General features: G+C 34.2%; 1 protein-coding gene across 6 annotated transcripts in view; it reads right to left on the reverse strand.

The window, feature by feature from the left end:
* Positions 1 to 810: 810 nt before the first annotated feature.
* Positions 811 to 21147, reverse strand: part of AP3B1 (adaptor related protein complex 3 subunit beta 1) — a 165395-nt gene continuing 145058 nt past the window's right edge. For 5 of the 6 annotated variants that reach the window (XM_083819023.1, XM_083819024.1, XM_083819025.1 and 2 more), the window contains 3 exons: positions 19780 to 19877; positions 14419 to 14557; positions 811 to 1555 (listed from right to left, as the gene is read on the reverse strand). In XM_083819023.1, the coding sequence (XP_083675149.1) occupies positions 1402 to 1555; positions 14419 to 14557; positions 19780 to 19877 (391 nt within the window). In that variant the 3' untranslated portion in view covers positions 811 to 1401. Of the gene's footprint in view, positions 1556 to 14418; positions 14558 to 18594; positions 18632 to 19779; positions 19878 to 21147 lie in introns of all 6 variants that reach the window. The other variant, XR_014577124.1, reaches the window with a different exon arrangement.

Here is a 21147-nt window from a genome sequence, read left to right on the forward strand (position 1 = left end):
AGCTACTTCTTGGTTCCACTAAATTTTAGCAGAAAATTTTAGAATATTCCACTATGCAGTAATGCGACATTTCTGATAAAGTGATATTATTTCCTGTCATCCGTAAAACTAAACAAACCAGCACAACTTGGCCAGCACTGGAGGACAATGCAGGGGTCCTTGTGACAGAGAAAGGGTATGGAGTTATTCAAATGTCTTTCTGTGTCACAAAAACATCTAATGGCAGAGCCATGAGATACTAGGAAAAGCTGTATTAGAAGTGAGAACTGATAGGAAATGACAAAGTTTAGCATCTTCGCTCCCACCATGTAACCAGAATGTGAATGGAAAGTCAAAATCACGTTCAGGTTACAGCCGCTGTAGCAACAGGCAGAAAATTGTGTACCACCACGGTGGCAGAGCTGTTGGACTTCTCAGCTCAGTAGATATGGCTATGAATTTCTCTTTGCCTCAAGCCCTGATTTATGCAAAGGTGGGAGATATTAGCTTAGGTATACAATAAAAATTTCAAGCAAAGAATTTGAATGATTTATTAAGCTAGGTGACAGTATTTACCAAAATAGTCTCTTCAGTCAGTATTTTATGAATAGGCCAATTTGAAAATAAAGAGTTATGGGTTTTGTTCATTAGCAAAAATGTAACTGCATATCAGAAAATTAAAATTGGAGCACAAACACTGTCTACTTTCACAAAAACAGTTTCCTAATGCATATGTGGCATTCAATCTTGTTAGTATTTACTTTAAATTAACCAGTTATATACATTACTGACAATCTTTATTGGTTCTCTACCAAAAGAAGAGAGATCGACTTTCTGCTCACAGCACTACTTTATTGGCACATCAACAAAATATTTGTGAAAATAACATTAAGTGGGAACAACAATCTTACTACATCAGTTCAGGTTTACAAGGATTTTCAGAAAGCAAACACAATTTTCTTGTACTTATTGTGCTGTTACACTTACACAATCAAACTTCTCAGAACCACACACACAGTTGCTGTGTGTGTTGCTGGAACCTATCTGCCATTTTAACACAGTTTTCCAGCAGCGTGATTTCCCTTGAACTTTATAATCCAGTATTTGTCTACTACAGTGGGGAAAGGGAAAATGGGATCAGAGAGGGAAGTACTAGGATAGAACAAACGGGAAATACATTTAAGAATGCAGATAACTGACAGTAAAATGTATGTTCTTTGGTTAGCAAGCAGAAAAAAAGGAGAGGACTTGCATACATGATAGATACACACTAGCATTCTAAAGCAGAAGACAAGAATGTCAAGAGTGTATTCTTCCCCCCACTGCCAGATGGAAGGGCTATTATTATAAATGAAAGGCAGCAGTAGTGGATGCCAGGCACTTTTGTTGTGTGCCAGATTCTGAAGTCCAGATGTAAGCAGGTTACCCCTGGGACAGGACAGGCTTCAGCTCCCGCAGCAGAACAGAACCAATCACGGTTTTCTCAGTGTTTATGATGAGCTGTGCTGTAGAGCTCTCCTTCAGCTCCACTGTGACTAGCATCAGTGACCCACTGTGCACAGTCTTAGCTGCAAACCTAGAGGGAGAAGAAAAGTAAAAAAATAAAAAGAAAATTGCTGAGAATCTTCAGGTCATAGACTACTATTACTTCTTTCTGCAAAAGTTAAATGAGCTCATCTATTAACAAAATGCCTCCAATTTCATTAAGCAATTTCAGGGGATAAACCATGAAAACTCAATTCTGCAGACAATTTCTTCATCATTGTGCAAATATTTTAGTATTTAAGGACAGAAAGGGATTGTGCAAAGCCCTGTATTTAATAAATCAAATAAAATATACTTAAATTATTATTTGAATTCCAATTCTTCAGTTCCTGTACAATACTCAGGAGCCGCTTTAGTGTACATGAGCAACCTAAATTTAATTCTATGGAGATTTCCATGGAAAATATAATTTGGTGCCCCAAAGAAAGAAAATCCAACAACAGTAAATGTGAGAAAACACTTCTGAAAAGCCAAATTGTTGTACTTTCAGAAAAGTACATTCCTCCTGCTTTCTCAGGAATTAATCCAGGCTAAAAATACTTGAACATCCAACATAATCCTTTCAAATGATGGCAACAGCAAGACAGCAAATCCTTGCATCTGTGAATGCATTTCATCTCCAGAATATTTAATCATAAAAATGTGGTCACTGTTTCTAAATATTTTATGACTAAAAGTCATACAAAGCAAACTGAAAAAATCCAGATAAAAGTTAGAACTAATGCACCATTACTAAATTCCAAGACATGAAGAACCCACTAATTACATGGAATTAAAAGCAAAACTAGCCTTTTAAGCACTACAATTGACTGAAAAGCCATTTTAGGCACAATGAACTTCTGTCAATCCTGTTAATTCATTCTGCATGCACAGCCAGGCCCAAGAGACGGGACGGAAGAGGATGGCAACAGCCTCGTCCTCCGCATCCCGCAAGGAGCACACCATGCTTTTCTGCTTTTCGTTGTTGGTGGTGGTGGTTACTTGACAACAACCAAGTTTCTGCACATGGGCTTTTGAAAACGCTAAGAAGTGCGGAGCAGGTCCGCGACCCAGCCTGACCCCACTTTGCGGGGCCAATCTCCTCTCCTCCCAATGAAGGACACGTGTCTGAACCGGAGCCATCTGCCTCAATTTGCGCAACATCTTCAGCCACAAAAGGACCCAGTTAGCCCTGACAACAGCGCACAATGCAGAAAAATAAAACTGCTGGGCTGACAGCACGCTGTCGGCTATTCAAGAGCAAACCAACTGGTCAGTGTCTCATGTCTGACAATTAGCATGGGCCTCGCAAAGCGCCTGCCCGGGCCCTTAGGGATCTGTTTAATTACCATCAACATAAAGGAGGGAGTTTATCAGGAGATACTCAAAAAACTTCACTCCAGACTTAATTAAAATATTAGCCACTTAAGCAGGAAGCAGGTTCTCTTTAAACGAGATGTAATTTCTGTCTTTTTTTCTTTTTAAACTAAGCATATCAAAATCTCATAACACATTATACTAATTAGGGAAACATGGGGCACTTCTCTAATGTCACCCATCACAGGTCAATCTATTTCTTTTGTCCAGATTATAGATACATTCAAAGACCTTTCCCTTTAATAGGAGATTCTGAAACGACATCACTGCTATAAAAATTAACTACTTAGCTAGTTATATCAATGATTTTGTCTACTTGCACTGCAATGTAGAAGATCACTATTTCTCTTGTTGATTTTGACAGGAGGATAATTATATAAACAATAGTCTTATTAGTCACTTTATTTACTTAACAGTTGTGTCTTGGGACGACACAGAAGCAGATTATGTCTAAGTATGCACATAAAAAGGTTGGTAGTTGGCACTCCTGCTGTGTTTCATAGCCTCAAGGCTTGATTTTACCCTCTTTTATTAAAACCTGAAAGTGATACGAAGTCGGTGTTCTGTGAAACCCAGGGAAGCCCAAAGCACCAGAGATTAGTTATGTGCTGATATTTTCACAAGTGTATTTGCCAAATCTGATAGGTGATCAATATTGCTTTTCCATACCTCTAAAAAGAACACGTAATTAATGTGAGTTTTTATGTCACTTGCATAGGATAAAGGGTCTGATTTTTGGCTAATTCTACACAAAGTGTTAATATGCATAAATAGCATTGGCTAATTGGTTTGTATCAATGGTCAGTGATCTGGAGTCACTTAGGGAAAAAAAATGGAACAAAACGAGACAACTTCTGTTCACCATTGAAAAGGGTGTATAGAAGAACCACGACAGAATATGTTTACCACTGCTTTTGAACTTTGGAAACTGAAATCTGTTCCTTAAAATGAGGAAGAAGTTTCTAAAAACAGTTATAACACAAACCAGTTTATTCAATTGTTGAAACTGAATGCAGTTATTAAAAGATGAAGCTGTTGACTTTTGGTTACAAGACATGATCAGTAAAACTGATTTGCTAGTTATTTAGATGTTTTAAAAATGCTGTCATTGAATAATTTGAGTAGTATCTGATTTTTAGACTTTGCACACATTAATGCATTGTATATGTTTGCTCTTATTATGAGCCTATGTAAATTTTACAATACATGTTTTCTGCTCTAAATAGTTAAACCAGAAAGCCATTAAAAATCTTTCAGCAGCAAAAATTAATCACTCTCTATAGTAGGTATTTATTCATTGTGAGAAGCTGTGGAACAGCTTTTATTTTTCCCATGAGGTCAGTAATTATTTTCACTTTTTCTGAAAGTTGATAATGCCTTAAAGGTAGGATTTTGAATCCAAATACTTGAAAAAAAGATATTATAAACGATCAAACTTCATAGTCTCAGTCAAACCTGGGAACTGCATTGTCAAACATTCAAATCTAACTTATAAATTGGTTGTTATTAAGTCCAAAATACAGAATTTGTTCTTTGGGCAACTTGTGGCATAAAACATTATAGTATCAGTATGGCTCTGTTGCAACAAAGAACGAAGCAGTGAATATGAAAACAAACAAACAAAAAACAACCAAACAAGATAAATGAGAGAACCATTCAGAAAACAGAAACAAATATTTACTAATAGTTTTAAGATGGCTGTTTCTGTTATAGTACAGTTATTGACTAGATTTCTTTATAATATTACTTCTAAAACTGCTTTTGCATCATTAAAAATATCCAGAAAGATTTGCAGGTGTTAACATTTTCCACACAAAAAAAAATCAAGACGGAGCAGAAACATGAGAATGTGAGATATATTTGCATATTCTAAGTTTTTTTCAAATACATATTTTTAAGAAGAACACTAAATATTCTGAGGCTGTGTGACCTGGAAAAAGAGAGGGGGAGTTCACAAATTTACAGAAATATAGTATCTTTCAGTAGGTAAGAAAATACATATTAAGAATCAAATTCTACATCAGCATCAGTAAAGCACTGGCATATTTTTAGAAACCATTCAGTCTTTCAATAGTTAAAAATCAAATACATTCTTGGTCATGAACTATGATTTTTTAATGGCTGTCATGTAAAAATACCTTATTTGTTGTTAGTCTGAATTCCTAATAAAGGGGAAAAAAACAGACCATCAGATATTACAATGTGACAGCATTTGGCAAACGCTGGCTTTGTAGTAATTACTAGCCTAACTACAGACTAGCAGTTATATTCCTTTTTGTCCTGTAGACAGAAGATAGAGCTGCAGTATGCAGGAGAAGCATTTTTATTTGGAAGGATTTTGAAAATTCCAAGCCAGAGAATAGAGTAACAGAGTAACTCACTCTGAAAATATGCTCTTAAAAACTGAACATTTTAAAAAGTGAATTTACAGTTCAACGCTATCGGGACATTTGTTTATAGCAGAGCAGGGCTTGTGACGCATAATTCAACAGCACTAAAACACATGCTCTCTCTTGTCGGGCACTCTTCATCTTTGATTCTTCCATTTAAGCTAAATTTTCTTCTTTTTCAGTTCTATTGCTTACCAGAAACACTGACAATGGCACACAGAGGCTAAAACTTTTTTTTTTTTTTTTAAATCTTGCACATTAAGCCTTCAATTACTGCCTGCTGAAGCAGACAGAATCCTATTAGTAAGAAAGACGATCACAAGATACAATGCCCTGCCCTAGCTGTAGACAAATGATTAGTCCAAAGTTCACAAATGTGTAATCAAGTTATGCAATGAATATATTCAAAGGATAAAAATATGACTGTGAATTAATCTCCAATTTGTAAATAGAAGAACGAACAACTACGAAGTACATTCCAGTGTATCACACAGAAAAACAAAAGTAGTTCCAGTACTCTGAATATTTACCTCACTCTGCCAAAGTCTCCCTATATATAGGTTTGACTCTGTAATGAGCATTTCATCTCAAAATTGGCTATATTACTAATTATGTGCAATGGTTCTATGAATAAGCCTTAGAACATGAAAAAAGGAAGTATTTGGAATAGCATTAATATGTATTAGTTCTGACTTGAGGATACAGTAAGCTTAATGAAACAAAGTACAAACATTAAAAAAAAGAGAGAGAGAGAGAGAAAAGAAACATCTTTTTCTTAACCTGGTGATTTTAACCTCTCGGAAAAAAACTTTTTTAAGACTGACTGGTTATTAGTCATGGAAATTAATTAATATTTGTATTAAAAATCATATAAAGATACTTTGAGATGTTTTCTTTTTCAAGACCATTTCAATCTAACATTTTTCTTAAAATAAATTGTTCAAAATACGTAATTCATTACCACAATTTAACTCATTTTCAATATTAACAATTTTGAGGTTTAATGAAATTGCAAAATTGTGCAAATAAATTCAATTCAAATATGTACTTTAGAAAAAAGATTTTAAATTTTATTTCTAAAATAGATTTTGAGTTTGTCCTGTTACCAGTGAGCAGTTGCACTGTATTCCTAACAAAAATGCATGAATGCAAATGAGTCCTCAGAACTTACTGTCCAGTACACAGCAGTACTCCACATGTTCAAAAAGATGCTGCATGAACTTATCTTCACAAAAATTTCCTTTAAGTTCAAAAACTTCAGCATTTTTATATGGAGGTACTTATATCTCCTTCCCAAAACTTCAATAAGCTAAAAACTTGAATCATTATATTTGCTCCTCACCTAGAAAACTATAATTGTGATACCTGATCTATTTTGTTTTCTCATCTATTCTGTTTGCTTTATTTTTCTTAAATAATCAGGAGTTTAATATGGTAAGCATTACAATTAAATCCAGTCCCTCTTTAAAACAGGCTATGAATTTTCATTTGCAAAAAAAATATTTAATTCAAAGAAAGTACTTCACCTTACAGAAATACATTAAAAGATTAAACCTGCTCAGAGATTTTTCAAATCAAATATATTCTCTTCTTCAGCTAGTTTAAGTGTTAAATGTTTTTTGTTTAACCAACTGACTCAGAAGGTTCCCGTTTGTTGCTCAAAGAAAATGCTGCACATATTTTTCACTTTACAGCATTCTGATACAAAAGCAGTGCTGTCCTCTAGTGGACAGCAGACATGCAAGGCTATAACCATCTATTTTGATTAACCTTGTATCCAAAATAACTCACTCATATAATTTTAATATTAAGCTCAAATTTGATTTCTTAAAGTTATTTTTAGATTTTGCAATCCACATGCAAGTTCCTTAGATACAGTAAAATATTTAAAATATTAAATGCCTTAGATGGTGTTGTAGAAAGACATTCTCTTGATCAAGTATCTTGTACCAGTTAATCAACATCTTCATGTGCTAATAATACATGAAAACAGTATTAGTACATGCAGAGCCCATTTGTAAGCAGTGAGGAAATTCCAGGTTTGGGGACATTAGGATTTGATTGAGAAATATATAATAGAAACTACTGAATGAGTACACTCATATTTAAAACTTCTAGTTTTCTTTTTATCTAGGAATAAAAATATTTACCAAAGAATAGTGACTAACCAGAAAGACTTTCAGCACAGGCTGACGAAAGAATGGTAAATGGTTAGTTAGGCTAGCTGGGTCACTAAGAGACCAAACATTTATTAATTTATTTTAAATCTAGGATTCTACAATAAATTAAAGAAGTGTTAAGAGTTTACAACTTCTGGCAAAAAGGAGGGCTGAAATACCAGTGGATAGCCACGTACCATTCCACCTAGAATTCTGTCACCTACAGGTAAAGGGTAATAGAGAAACTCTTTTGCCTAGGGCATTTAGCCTTCTAATTAATTCTTACTAGAGAAATTAGGAAGCAAAATCAAGGCTGCATGTCTGTTACAAGTTTATTTACTTGGCTACCCATTGCAGCTCTCTTGAAGAGTAAAAAAAGACGACTGGGCCCAACAGCTAAAAAACCATGGAGCAGAACAGTCCACAAAACTGCTTCAAAGGAGCTACTGCCAGAGGTAGATTTCACTTCATTTGAGCTCTCAGACAAGCCAATTACTTAGTAAAAAATCTTAGAAAAAAATTTCTGTGTGCACACAGAGAAGAAAAGGTCTTTAAAAAAGACTTATTGGATTTATAGGACGTATTTGTCAACTACTGAGAGCACATATCTCTTCATATGGAGATCCAAATATATATGCTCAGTTGTTGAGAAATACTGAGATTGTTTATATGCTATAAACATATCATTTATTATGTAAATTTTAAACATATAATCTCATTATACTGAGATTGTTAATTGGAGATAGTATATAAATGATAAACAATTTATAATTCTCATTAATTTCTATGCTATGTTTATACTTCAATAAATGTGTGACTGTCCTTCCTTTCTGACATGTTGGAAACAGCTACAGTTTTTGGATATGGTAAGCTGATGGGGCCTGATCACCAGCTTTCTGTGACCTCTTCCAATTTAGTATAAACTGGAAGATGGCATACACAAAGATTTTCCAAGTAAACTCCTTCAAGCAGGAGTTTGTTCAATACATACGTACCTACATACATGCATAGTCACACACCTTTTCTCCCCGAATTAAGTGCTGTTGGATTAAAGAGATGTGGGGTGGATAACATTACTAAGCATGCCATTCTCTGATAATCAAAATTGTCTGTAAACAAAACCCTCTTTCCTTTGAGAATCAGTCTGCCAATATAACATAAATGGGACATGACAGGTTGCAAAATGATAAAAAGGGGTGAATTCCATCAGACTGTCAGGCTGATGCATGGGGTGGGGAATAAAGGCTACTGCAAAACAAGTGTTGATCCTTCGGTTTCTTTCTTTTCTTTCTTTCTTTGTTTTCTTTCTTTTTTTTTTTTTTAAAGCATTTCATGCAAGTTTCGATACTATGTCTAGTTGCTTTTATGTTCTTCAGGTTTTTGATGCCTATCCACTGCAATGTGCTCTCACTGTCATGTTACATGATTTCCACAGTATGTTTTTGATTTAGCTAAAATAATGCAAGCCTCCAAAAGGCAGGTGGAAAATATTTAACATCCTGTTAAATACTTACTTATCCACAAAACCACATAAGTTATGAGTATGTTGAATGATGTACTACACACAGCAAACTCTGAACAAACCGATGTATCTGTATGGAGAACTCAAGTGTCATTAAAAATACAGATACCTGAAGCAGCATAGTCATTGCATGCAATGCTGTGCTTCAGCTAGCTAGACCTGCCCCAGCAATGAGCAGAAGTACTGTTGTTTTTTTTTTTTGCTTTTTGTTTAAAAGCTACCTTGTTTGCTGTTAACGCAGGTGTCTATGACACATGCAAAGAGACCAACACATCCTCCATCTGAAAGTTCTGGTAATACATCAAAAGAAAATACTGCTTTGAGAATGACCACTGTAATGGAGTGTATTACACTCACTATTGCAAAAAGTGAAAACAGCTGCCCAGAAGCAGATTAAGGCTTCAATGTGGAAAGTAACAAAACTGAAGCTTGATTTTCTCCAGAAACTCACATTGTCCCATATTGGGTTGTTGAAATTAGAGACTTGACTGTCTCAAATTAGATGACTGACGTTAATGCTGTCGTGTTTTTCTTTAAGTGCTGGCCAGTGGTTAAGGCCATGACCTGCTGAATAGAGGTAAGTAGATGAGACTATGATCACTTTCTAACCCAACTGTTTCCTAATTGTTGATTTCCTCCAAAATCCAACAACAGCACCAGACTAGTTAAATGGACTATTAAACTGGATGAGGTTAAGTAAAATCCGTTCTTCATATCCACTCTGATGGGTTCAGACTATTATCTCACTGACTGATTAGGCAGTGTGCAAGTAAACTCTTAAAGAATGAAACCTGTGGAAAAGATGCTCTACACTTTATCATTTTGCAGAGCCATGGTCACTGAGGGAAATAATACAGTAGAGTACAATTCATACTGTTTAAAAAATGCTTCAGAGAGTGGAAGGTGGAGAGATAGTTCAAGAAGACCCTAATTACCATCCCTTTAAACATATATTCTGACATCAATAGAATCACACAAGCATAAACCAAAGTGGAAGAGTGAAGAAGCAAATCCAGTTTGTGATCCCACCTCTGAAAGAACGTTTCTGGTAAATGCTAATGCCAATGACTACAAAGTTTTTGCGCCATATTTTGGAGGCAGTGGAAATATTTGTTATCTGTATTTCCATTATTTCCTTTCTAAGTCAAATTACCCTGAGATATCTTTCACTCATCTAGAAGCCTTTATGTAATAGACTGTATTTTGACACTTTCAAGAGGGTCATGAGACCATTCAAATCTAATAACAAGTAAAGCTTGCAACTCATTTTCTCAACCACTGTCTGTTGTCTTCTGCTACATTCAAACTGAAGAAAATGAGAATTACCTATCCTGGTGGGAGGTTATGGAGCTGAAAATAAAGAAAGCAGAAAGAGACCCGAGGAACTTCTAGAATATTCATCTCAGAGCAAGTAAGCAACAGATTTTGAAAATAACACTAGCATTAAGGATGTTTCTGGATAAATAAAGCTCATGTTGTTTAAAAAAAATACTGAAAATCTTGAGTTCAGTAGTGTCTTTGTCTTATCACATTTTGAAACAGAAGAGAACAGTCTAGAATTTATATTTTATATATAAAGCAATTAGTGTTATTGCACAACTAGAGACAGGGAATTGAAGGGTTGATCCAAAGACTAATTGACTTTGAGGGAATGAATACCCTCTATTTTGTATCCTCGTCTTGAAGATGCAAAAATTCCTGTCAGACAGCAGATATTCAACTTAAATGTACTTGTTGGTCCTTAAATGTGGTTATTTGGACTGATTTCTCTGTAGGAAAAAACATACTTTTCTTTCAATGTCTTTGCTTGTAGATATTCCAATGGTGTCCACAGACATGGTCTTAATCACAAGACAGAAGCCTGGGACTTTTCCTAATTCTTTTTAAAATGATTTGGTCAACATCTATGTGCTCTTCAACCTGTTTACACCCTTCACCTCTTAAAATATTTTCTCAGAACACAGAAAGAGAAGGCTCTAAGATTTCTGCAACAATCACCCTTGTGAAATATTTTAAGAAAAATAATGCTCACTGTTTTTGGTGACATTTTCAAATTCCAGGAGACATTGTATTTCCTGCTCTCAAAAAAAATACTGTCTTTAAATTCATTTCACATTTTTGCTCTTAGTAGAGGTCTTACAACTGAAATAGTATTTCCCCTTGACAACAAAAGCAAGAGAGGTCAATACACAGGATAGTCAAATCCTGTGAAGAGCATAAACGTGCACTATATGCAGCCTTGCAAGACACAGAGACCTAATAGCTTGTATAAAGCTACCTAATTTTAGGTGCAGGTTACTATACTTAAGCAAGTAAAATAGCACAGCAAATTTATTTTGAAATAATTTATTTTGAAATAATATAATTAATATTAAATAAATTAAATTAAATAAATAATATAATTAATATTAAATAAATTAAATTAATATAATTTATTTTGAAAAAATATGAGTACAAATCTGCAAATTTGTGTTCTGATATTTATTGTGTTTAGATTTTTTTTTTCAGGTATCACTTAAAAGAAATAAAACAGGTCAGAAAATAAAGTCTAAAATATAATCAACTGTATTATCTGGCATTTTGTTCTATACTTACTAACAGTTTAATTAGTATTTTCATGTAATTATAAAAAATCAGCAACCCTATGTTAAAAAGAGCAAAAATGCATGTAAAAAGTGTTGCTATACTGTGATATGGACTGACATATAGCTGATATATTTGACAAGTTTACATTTACTTCATTTTTCACTGGTGAGTGCATGCTATTCCATTGATATTTGTTGCAAGTATTTGTTTTCAGACCTTCAGAGTAGTTGCCTTAGTGATTTTATGTGTTGCAAAATGCAGTCCTAAATAGGGTTATCAATTTAAAGAAAAGTAATTTGGTCCCACCAACATGACAACATTTTCGTCATGAGTGCAAATATGCTTGGACTGAAAAAAAACAAAAAACAAAAAACAAGTAACATGCACCTGTTCATACTCACTAGATAAGCTTGTATTCAACTATACTATTGCATTTTGTATGAGTATATTTCATTACCAGACAATAGATATTTCTTGCCATTAGCAGTCATTAGGTAATACTCTAGTTGGGAATGACCAACTGAGAGGTTAATGCAATTCAGGCTGCAAAGTGCAGAACAACAATGTCAGTTTAAAAATAGTACTGCTTTTCTCGTGTACTAAGCACTTCCAAGAAGTTGAACTCAACTAGTCCTCACAGAATAGCATGATGAGCTGAAACAAGTTCTTATATATGATTTTTTCTTCCCAAATACCACTTGCAATAAAACAAACAGGAAAAATCCCAATACTATAGAAGAAGAAAAAAAATATTTCATGATATTTTTATCAAATTAATTACTGCTTTGTCAAGGTAAAAGCTGAATGTTTATTTTATCATCTTGAAATGGTGTATGTTCTATTTAAATAAAACATACTGCACTTCTTGCATCCACAATATTTTGCAAGAATTGATTCATTTTTTGTTAACTGTAATGACGGAGTTGATTTAACCCAAATATATCTATACATTTTATAGGTATGTATAAAAATATTTTAGTCACTTGTTTTAGAGATTTTAAAGTATTCATTAACTATGAATAATAATATCTATAAATAATAATCTATCTCAAATTTTCATTTATCTAAGTCTGGGATTCTTTAATGATAACAGCAGTATTTAAAAGATGACCAGGTAGGTTCATCACAGTATCAATTAGTTAATGTTCCCATTCCTGTTCTCAATTAAAAAAAAAAAAAAAAAGTGCAAATGAAACTACACAGTATCTGTGAACTCCACAGCAAAGCAAATGATGGACTGTTTTCTAAATACCCATTACTTTTGGGAAGTTCTGGTAAAGTTCTGGTTATGTTGTTACAAACTCATCTTCTTTTCCTGCTGCACATTATAAACACAAACCATTCTGTATCTACTATGGCAGAAAAAAACCTTTCAGCCACGATTTCAGGATGCTCTAAAGTGTTTTGAATACTTCAGCCCTAACAGAACATGCCTTTAACCACTGTCTCTGAAGAAGCGTACTGGACAACAGCAAGTACATCTTCAATTTAGTTACTGTTGGTTATAGACTCTCTTTCATGAAAAACTTCCTCCTTTTTACGAAGTGCAAGAGAAAGTAAGATCAAATTAGAAACTTGTGGACAAACGGGAAACCTGTGGCTGAGTTAGGAACTAAGCTATTATTTTAGGTAGTTTTTTTGAGACTCGGTCACAAAACAATCCATCCCTATGTACTAAGTATCATGTGATGGATAGGGTAAAGATGAAGAACACCTATATAACATAGACACTTTAGTCTCTCTTGATTGACACTCTCACCTAGTCTTTGAATTGATGTTGAGAACGCAGGCTGTATAGATCCCTCAGGGATGCAACAAATGAGGACTCTTTCATGGAGGAGCAGGTGTCAATAGTGACAATCATTTCAGTGCAATCGCACTAGCTGTACCGTGTTTTTATGGTGAAACAGAATTTTATCATTGACCATATCAAATGCATAGGAAAATCCAGCTGGGTTAATGTTAATGCAATGCAATACGAATGCCCAGTGATGGAAAAAAGACTAAATCCAAAGAAGAGAAATAATCAGCTTATTAGTCCTGTGTAGGCTACATGACTCTTACCATTCCAAAGAGCCATCTCAGCCAGCAAAATTTCAAAGTTTTTTTTTTTTTTTCTTTAAGAGGAGATACTTTGCTTTTACTTAAACAGCAAAATTCAGGAGGCTAAGTTAACAGCTTCCAGTAATGTCTTGCTGTTGTTATATGTCTACTCAGCTTCCCATACACAGCAATTTTTCTGTTTGCTCTTGTAACAAGTGAGAAGCCATACAGATTCATCAGAAATTAGACAGGTCCAATGGCTTTCTTGGCTGATGAAAATTACTGTTTTTCCTTGCACGTATACAGGAAGGTGAAGGAAATACTCAATGTAATGTTCAGCCTGCATCTTAAAAGATCTTCATCTAATTAAAAATAAGATAATCATATCCTAGGTGTACATAGCTGGATATCATAAATTAAAAAAAAAATTAATGTGGAAAAAACAAGCTTCTTATAACAGATGATAAATCCAGATAAAGACTTATTTTCAGAAACAGAAACAAAAGTCAGAAAAACATGTAGATGCTCCTTAAAGTACTTTGCTTTGAAAAGGCTATCTTTTATCTTTGAAACAAAAGTAGGAAACAGAGAACACCCCTAAATGTGTCCAGTAAGGTCTAAATATTTGATGTACTATACATATTCAAATAAAGAACAAAAAGTACTCTGGTTAATAATATCTGGTCAGGATTCTATGTCACAGTCCAAGATGCATAGTTTATCTGTTAAAGATGCAGATAATAAAATTTTCTCCAATATTTTAAAATGTTGATGAATTCAAAACCAACTGAAATTCATATTAAAAGATGAACCCACTACAAATGACATGCATTCTTACCTGTGTATGTTGTCTTGACCAGAAGGGACTACACCCAGGTTTGCTGCCTTCACTACTTTCTCAATTATTACAAGACTGGTAGAGTTCTGTGGAGCAACAGCTATGGTAGCAGATGTCTCATTCATTCCTGTCAGCATCCCTGAAACGTTAAGTATTTCATTATAAATTCTTTTTATTTGTTTGCTTATTGTGCTTAAAACCAAAATAAGAGATTTCTGAACATGAAAAAAAAAAAAGCATCTTCATTACAAGTTAAATCATACGTTGAGAAAACAATTTTATAAGAAATTACATAATTACATCAGCTTAATATATTATTTGCAAGGCCCTGTTACTAGAAATAAATTACTAGTAACTGGACAATGATATGTGTGATACTAATGGAACTGTGAAATCAGGATGGTTGTTCTCAAAAAGAATAACCTAAAAGAAGAATGTAAACCCAGAAATGAAATATTAAGTAAGACTGATTTGGAAATTCCAGTTTATGTAAGATCATATACAAAGATACTGTCTAATCTTTCAATCATAAAACCATAGTACTTAATTATAATTTGAAATCCAATTGCTAAAAATAAACTTGAAATTCACATAGTCATCAAATCAATTTAGTTCCTGAGGACAAAGTCATCACATTAGAAACTGGGAAATTCAGTTAGTATTCACCTCTTTAAAATGTCATGATAAACTTTCTGATTAGAATAATTTGAATATCGGTATAAAATAGAACAGAAATATCGAGATTACATCTGAACACATGACAAAAAAAGAGTAAAGAAAATGTTCAAGGTCATTTAAAACAAACAAAACAAAACACAAACCACTTTCCTCTCCTATCAAAATCCATTGTTTAGAAGAATAATTTGCAGGACACTTATGTTGATTAAAACCCAACGCTAACTACATCTTAGCATTGTGTGTGTATTTTTACGTTATGTGCAGAAACTGAAAACACAAACAATGGAACACATATTTTTGGCAGAAATATCAAGCATGTGAAATCCACAATAACATTAATAATGAAAACAATGCAAAACTCTCAAAAGCCTAATATTTTAGGGCTGCACATACAGTTCTAACCCACAGCAAACAGCATAAAGATGCTGAGTAGAGCAATTAAAAAAATAAATCTAACATTTTAATGCACCAGAATGTGCATTAGCTGCTGTCACAAAATAAGAAATATCAAAGTAAAAATAGAACAGCTTATGAGTAAATAATGGGATATTTTTGAACATGATCTGCACTTGAAAAGAATAAAAATAAGCATGCAACTTCTATAAAAATCAGTTTTATCTTGGGAATAGTACATTCTGTTTCAAATTGTTTAACTTCACTATTAGGCAAAAGCTTTAAAAACTACATACGCAGACTAAAACTGCTTTTAAGCAAAGCATGGGGACTGACATAACACTGCTGAGAGATGTGTGTACTCATTTAGGATTTAAACCTTCTCCATTAAGCTCTATTGAAGAGCAAATGCTGAATAAATGAATGCAACTATGTTTATGTTAAAAGCCTGTTTCCCGCAGCATGTAATTAAAGGAAATGTTGTACAAAGCCAGTACTTTTGTCAAGCTCCTGTAAATGGAAAGATGGATAGCACTCAGAGAAGTGAATGCATTGCTTCATATTTAACCTTAACACTCTTGTCATTAATGGTTTGTCTAACTTGTTCTATAAAAGACAAGGTACTGCTCCATTGAAGTAAAATTAAAAAAATCAACTAAACCATGCTTTTCAGAACAGAAGATTCATTATCGTCGACTAATGTATTGGCATAAAGCAAAGTAACATCCTATCAAGTAAGGCACACATTCAATCTGCCTTTCCACCCCCCTTTATTTTTAACTCATGCTGTTTTATTGTTATAGGCAATTTGTACCACTCAGCATGACAGTGTAAACTGAATCAAGATTAATTTACATGCAAAAGAACACTTAGGAGAGCAGCATGGTAAGCAAATGTATTGTCTCGATTGCTGAGGTGGAAAAGAACCTGGAAAGAAAAAAGGGTGCTCTAATTAAGGGGCATCAAATATGATTGCTCGTGGTACTCAAGGGCCAGAAAATAGTAAATGTCCAACCATTTAAAGAATTAGCATCTTGCTTGTTAGGAAGACAAGTTGGATGCATAAATTTTAATAAAATTAAGTAAACAATTTGTTTACGCAACCAAGTTTCTTTTTTCTTAAACTACATACACTTAAACACTTTTTAAAAATAATTGATAAAATTATTTTAAAAAATGTCCATAAGTAGGGTGGGAGGAAGTCCTTATACTTGAAGTAGTTTTACTTGGCTCTTTAAAAACGTCATAAAAATTCTGAGTAATATCCTGCTATAACAATCACATGCCACCTTTAATATTACATAAAACATCAGAATCTAAGAAAACTCAAGTCAGAGCATAGAGCAGCAATTAATCTGGGTTAACTAAGTGATACAATGAAATAACTGTACACATTTTTAATGGTAAAAGGAACTGAAATTGGAAAAGATATGTTAGCTACTGGATTAGTCCAATTCTGAAACAAGCCAAGGGGAGTTTTGCTATTGATATTTAAAAAAAAGGCAAAAAACAGACAGGTGAAAATCTGGATACAGAGCACACGTCCCAACAGCACACGTCTCACTTATACCAAATTCCTGCTAAAGAAGTCAAACTTATTCTTGAGGAAGTGATGTACAATAGGATATAAAATCCTGAGGCCTGAAGATCACTAAAAATATTTAACCAGAGAGGCAAAAAGTAGTCTGTCAATACCATTTTTATCCACTGCTTCCAAATTGTCAATCACAGCATTAATGTTAACTCAGCAGCTGCCTTGCAGCATTACCTCACAGGAGGATTCCCCAGTTCAGAACTGGAGGAAAGGCAAGATGGTGTAAACAAGGCTAACCATATCATGCACAGCATGTGCATAAATACAGCTTTCGAGGTTTGCTGCTACCACTAGATAACCTCCGCAGCCATGAATATTCAATAACCTGTCTGTTTTCCTCTCTTTATGCCATCAAGAAGAAAATGGAAATATACAAATGTAACAGACAATGCAAAACAGCATAGTGTAATTGAGTAAAGATGTGAAGCAATGAATTGTCTTCTATGTATCAGTATAATACTGGGTATTTCTCTTTAGCATTCTTATTAGATTACACACACAATTTAGATGTAAAAATCCTTAAAACCCATACATATTCTCATTCTCCCCCAATATAGTCTTGCATTTCTAATATTCTCCTCACTCCTTCACTGTTTTTTACCTATTTATTTTGGTTGCAAATAAAATAAGGCATCTCCAGGTACAAGACTTGTAACATCTTAAGTCCAAAAAGGCAAGGAAAAAAAAAAGAAAAAAGGAGAAGCATGATAAGTGAAAAGCAAGTTATATAAATCAGATTCATTTGGAGAATACAGACAAATGGAAGTTAAACACAAAATAGAATAATATATACTAACTTCTAAACTGCCCTGCATTTATTACTGTAATTCAGATTTTTCATTTAGCAAGAGCACATAGTAATTCTCTCCAAATACTACCTGTTCCTAGATACCTGTAATAAATACTTAGGTAAAATTTAAACTGAGACTTCTATTGCTAAAAATATTTTGAAACAGCTGATATTTATAACAAAAAAGATGCAATAGAAAAGGGTTTTAAACCTGTGGTAAATTTGCCAGCATCAAGTCCTGCATCAAAGAAAGAATTCAGGAAGACAGAGAGAGCAATACAGAAATGCCAAGAGACCTTCATGGATTTACAAATACTTCATATAAACAAATTTTCAAATAGCTTTATTCAGAGTAGCCTTTCTGCTCTATTAAACATAGCAAACAGCTGCCAGATTTATTCAGACAAATAATCAACAACCATAGAAGTAAAATGGCAGAAGAAAAAGGAATTTTGGCAACAACTCCACAGAGGACCACAGCTATTCTCCAAGTACACTTCTTCTATGTGCTCATGGTTCTGTATGGCCAGTCAGGAGGAAAAAAGCCCTCAGTCACAGCAAAACATGCAAAAGCTCTATTGAAATATCACAAAGCAAGCAAATATAAAAACATGGAGGAAGAAGCACAGTAACCTGCTTTCCTTTCACTACAACCTCAGCTACAAATTTTAGAAGGGAATAGTTTAAAATAAATGTGCCACAGCCTCATTCAATCACTCACCTTGGGTTGCTGAGCAGGTATAAAGCAGAGAGGGAGGCTTTAGCCAGCAAAGGGTAAGAACAGCAAATAAGTATCAATGGGTTAAGAAAACAAAGCACAATCCTAACTTTTTATTGCAACAGTACGCCTAACTGAAAATGATACAAGCAATATTTAAACTACTTTCTTAATCATTCAAAAATAATAATAATAATAATCATTCAAAAAATAATAATCATTCAAAAATACAAAAGCCAAGAACTGTTCAAAAGCAATAATTAATAATACATAGCAATACTCATTGGTGTTGTTGATTGCTTGATGGATATACTGAGATTCTGAGCCTTACACAGCAATGAGATAGGATCCCATGGGTATATTCTCATCTCAATGTGAAGAGATTTACACGTGTAAATCCCCATACATTGAGATAGATGAGTAAACACTATTACATTTGAATGCATCCAAAATGCAATCATTTATATTTTGAGATGTCCAAGAACTACATTCAAATTAAGGGTAACAGTATGAATTGTTCCATTTAACATCCAGTCAAAGCTAACTACAATTTTCTCTAATTATTTTGTATAAAATATTCGAGTCACTAAAAGCTTTTACGGAGCTTTGGACTAGGAGCAGAAACTTACGTTCTTTAAAGACACAACATTAGAATAATGCCTGCTGAAGTATAAAAAAGATGTCACCCTTCTAAAACATTATTCTGATAATCTCTTTATATGAAGTGCTTGAAGGAAGAAGATGAAACTTCAAAGTAGTTGAAGAACACATACGCTACTAGTATTGAGGAGTAGCCTTAGAAAAAAAATACTAGTAAAAACAGACACCATATCAACGTGAATTTGATTTATTTCTTGGAACTGGGGTTCCAACTTTATGCTTTACTACTAGTAGGAAACACGTTATTACTTCATGATAGGAAGCCAAAACTCTCTGAGCCAAAAGACTGTTTCAGGGTAAAGGGTGGGATTTGTGTTTTTAAAGGGACACCAAACACCTGTCAAATAGCACTGCATGTCCTTTTAAAGACATTTTTAAAATTAAATCATTAGTATCAGATTGAATACTAATAGAAACTAACACAAGCAGCCACACTGGAAGCACTTGCTGTACACTTTGAAATTGATAAAGCCATACAACCTCTTCTGATCCACATACATTTATTGAAGCTCCTAAAGTATTTCTCACCTTGCTCCTTCTTAAAGTCTTTCTCTGACATAGTGACAGGCAAAAGCAGTTCTCCAACAGGGGGCTGAATGTTAACATTGAAATGATCATCCTTCGTGCTGCAAAAAGAGAAGTTACAGAGGTTTAATGAAGTGCTTAAAAATAGATTTATAAGTATCAGCTCCAAATTTACTATGAAATCTATAAACACTATAAAAGCTACCTGCCTGTTTTCTACCTTGTTAATCCAAAAGTCTGCTAATTTCTTACATCACTAAAGCTGATCCATCATCACCAGTACAAATATAATATAGTGTGAAATATAGTGTGAATACTCTCATATTTCTGTAATGGTAGCTTTTACTCATGATAACATTTATTTGTAATCTATACACCATCAAACAAACTATATCCTTATAAAATTATTTATTTCTCAATTCTTTTGATAAAACTTTTATTCACAAATTCTGTCATCAGCAACAGCTGTCCCAGAAATAGGACTAAACCTATCAAAGGTATACATTGCGAAAAAAAGTACTATTGTGGTGTTGTCCCCCCCCAACACATACAAAAAAAGAAATATTAAAAAAAAAAAATTGGGAGTGGAAGAAATGATTTTGTAACATTTTACATATCTAAATACAAATGCAGCATAATGATTGATTTAAAAGTACACTGGAAAACTGCAGAATTTGAGGTAGTTTTAATAATGGCAGAGGTAAAAACAAACAAACAAAAAAACCACAAAATGAAACAAAAAACAAACAAACCAACCAACCAACCAAACAAACCACTAAACTATGTCTAATAGCATACTACTATCAAATACTATAGATTCCTCCTCAAGAAATAAATCCCATACCATGAAGAGGATCAGGTCAGAGAATACTTAAGCAAACTGGACATTTGTAAATCCATGGGCCCTGATGGGGTGCACCTATGAGTGCTGAGAGAGCTGGCAAATGTCACTGTGAGCCACTCTCTATAATCTTTGTACTATTGTGGCAACTGGGAGAAGTGTCTGAAGATTGGAGGAAAGCAAACGTCACTCAAAAAGGGCAAGAAGGAGGACACAGGGAAGCACAGGCTGTTCAGCCTTTTCTCGATCCCTGGGAAAGCGATCAAACAGTACAATGGCACATGGAGGCAGAACAAAACCATCAGGAGTACTCAGCATGGATTCACCGAGGGGAAGTCCCGCCCGGCCAACCTGATGAGCTTCAGTAATGGAATCACCAGGCTGGTGGATGAGGGGGGAGCCATGGATATTGTCTTTCTGGACTCCACGAAGAAATCTGACACTGTCCCCCATAAGATCCTCCTAGGGAAGCTGCTGAAGCATGGGCTGGATGAGCAGACAGTGTGGTGGATCAAAACCTGGTTGAACAG

The sequence above is a fragment of the Anser anser genome (assembly GCF_964211835.1).
Source record: "Anser anser genome assembly, chromosome: Z".
NCBI classification, from domain to species: domain Eukaryota; kingdom Metazoa; phylum Chordata; class Aves; order Anseriformes; family Anatidae; genus Anser; species Anser anser.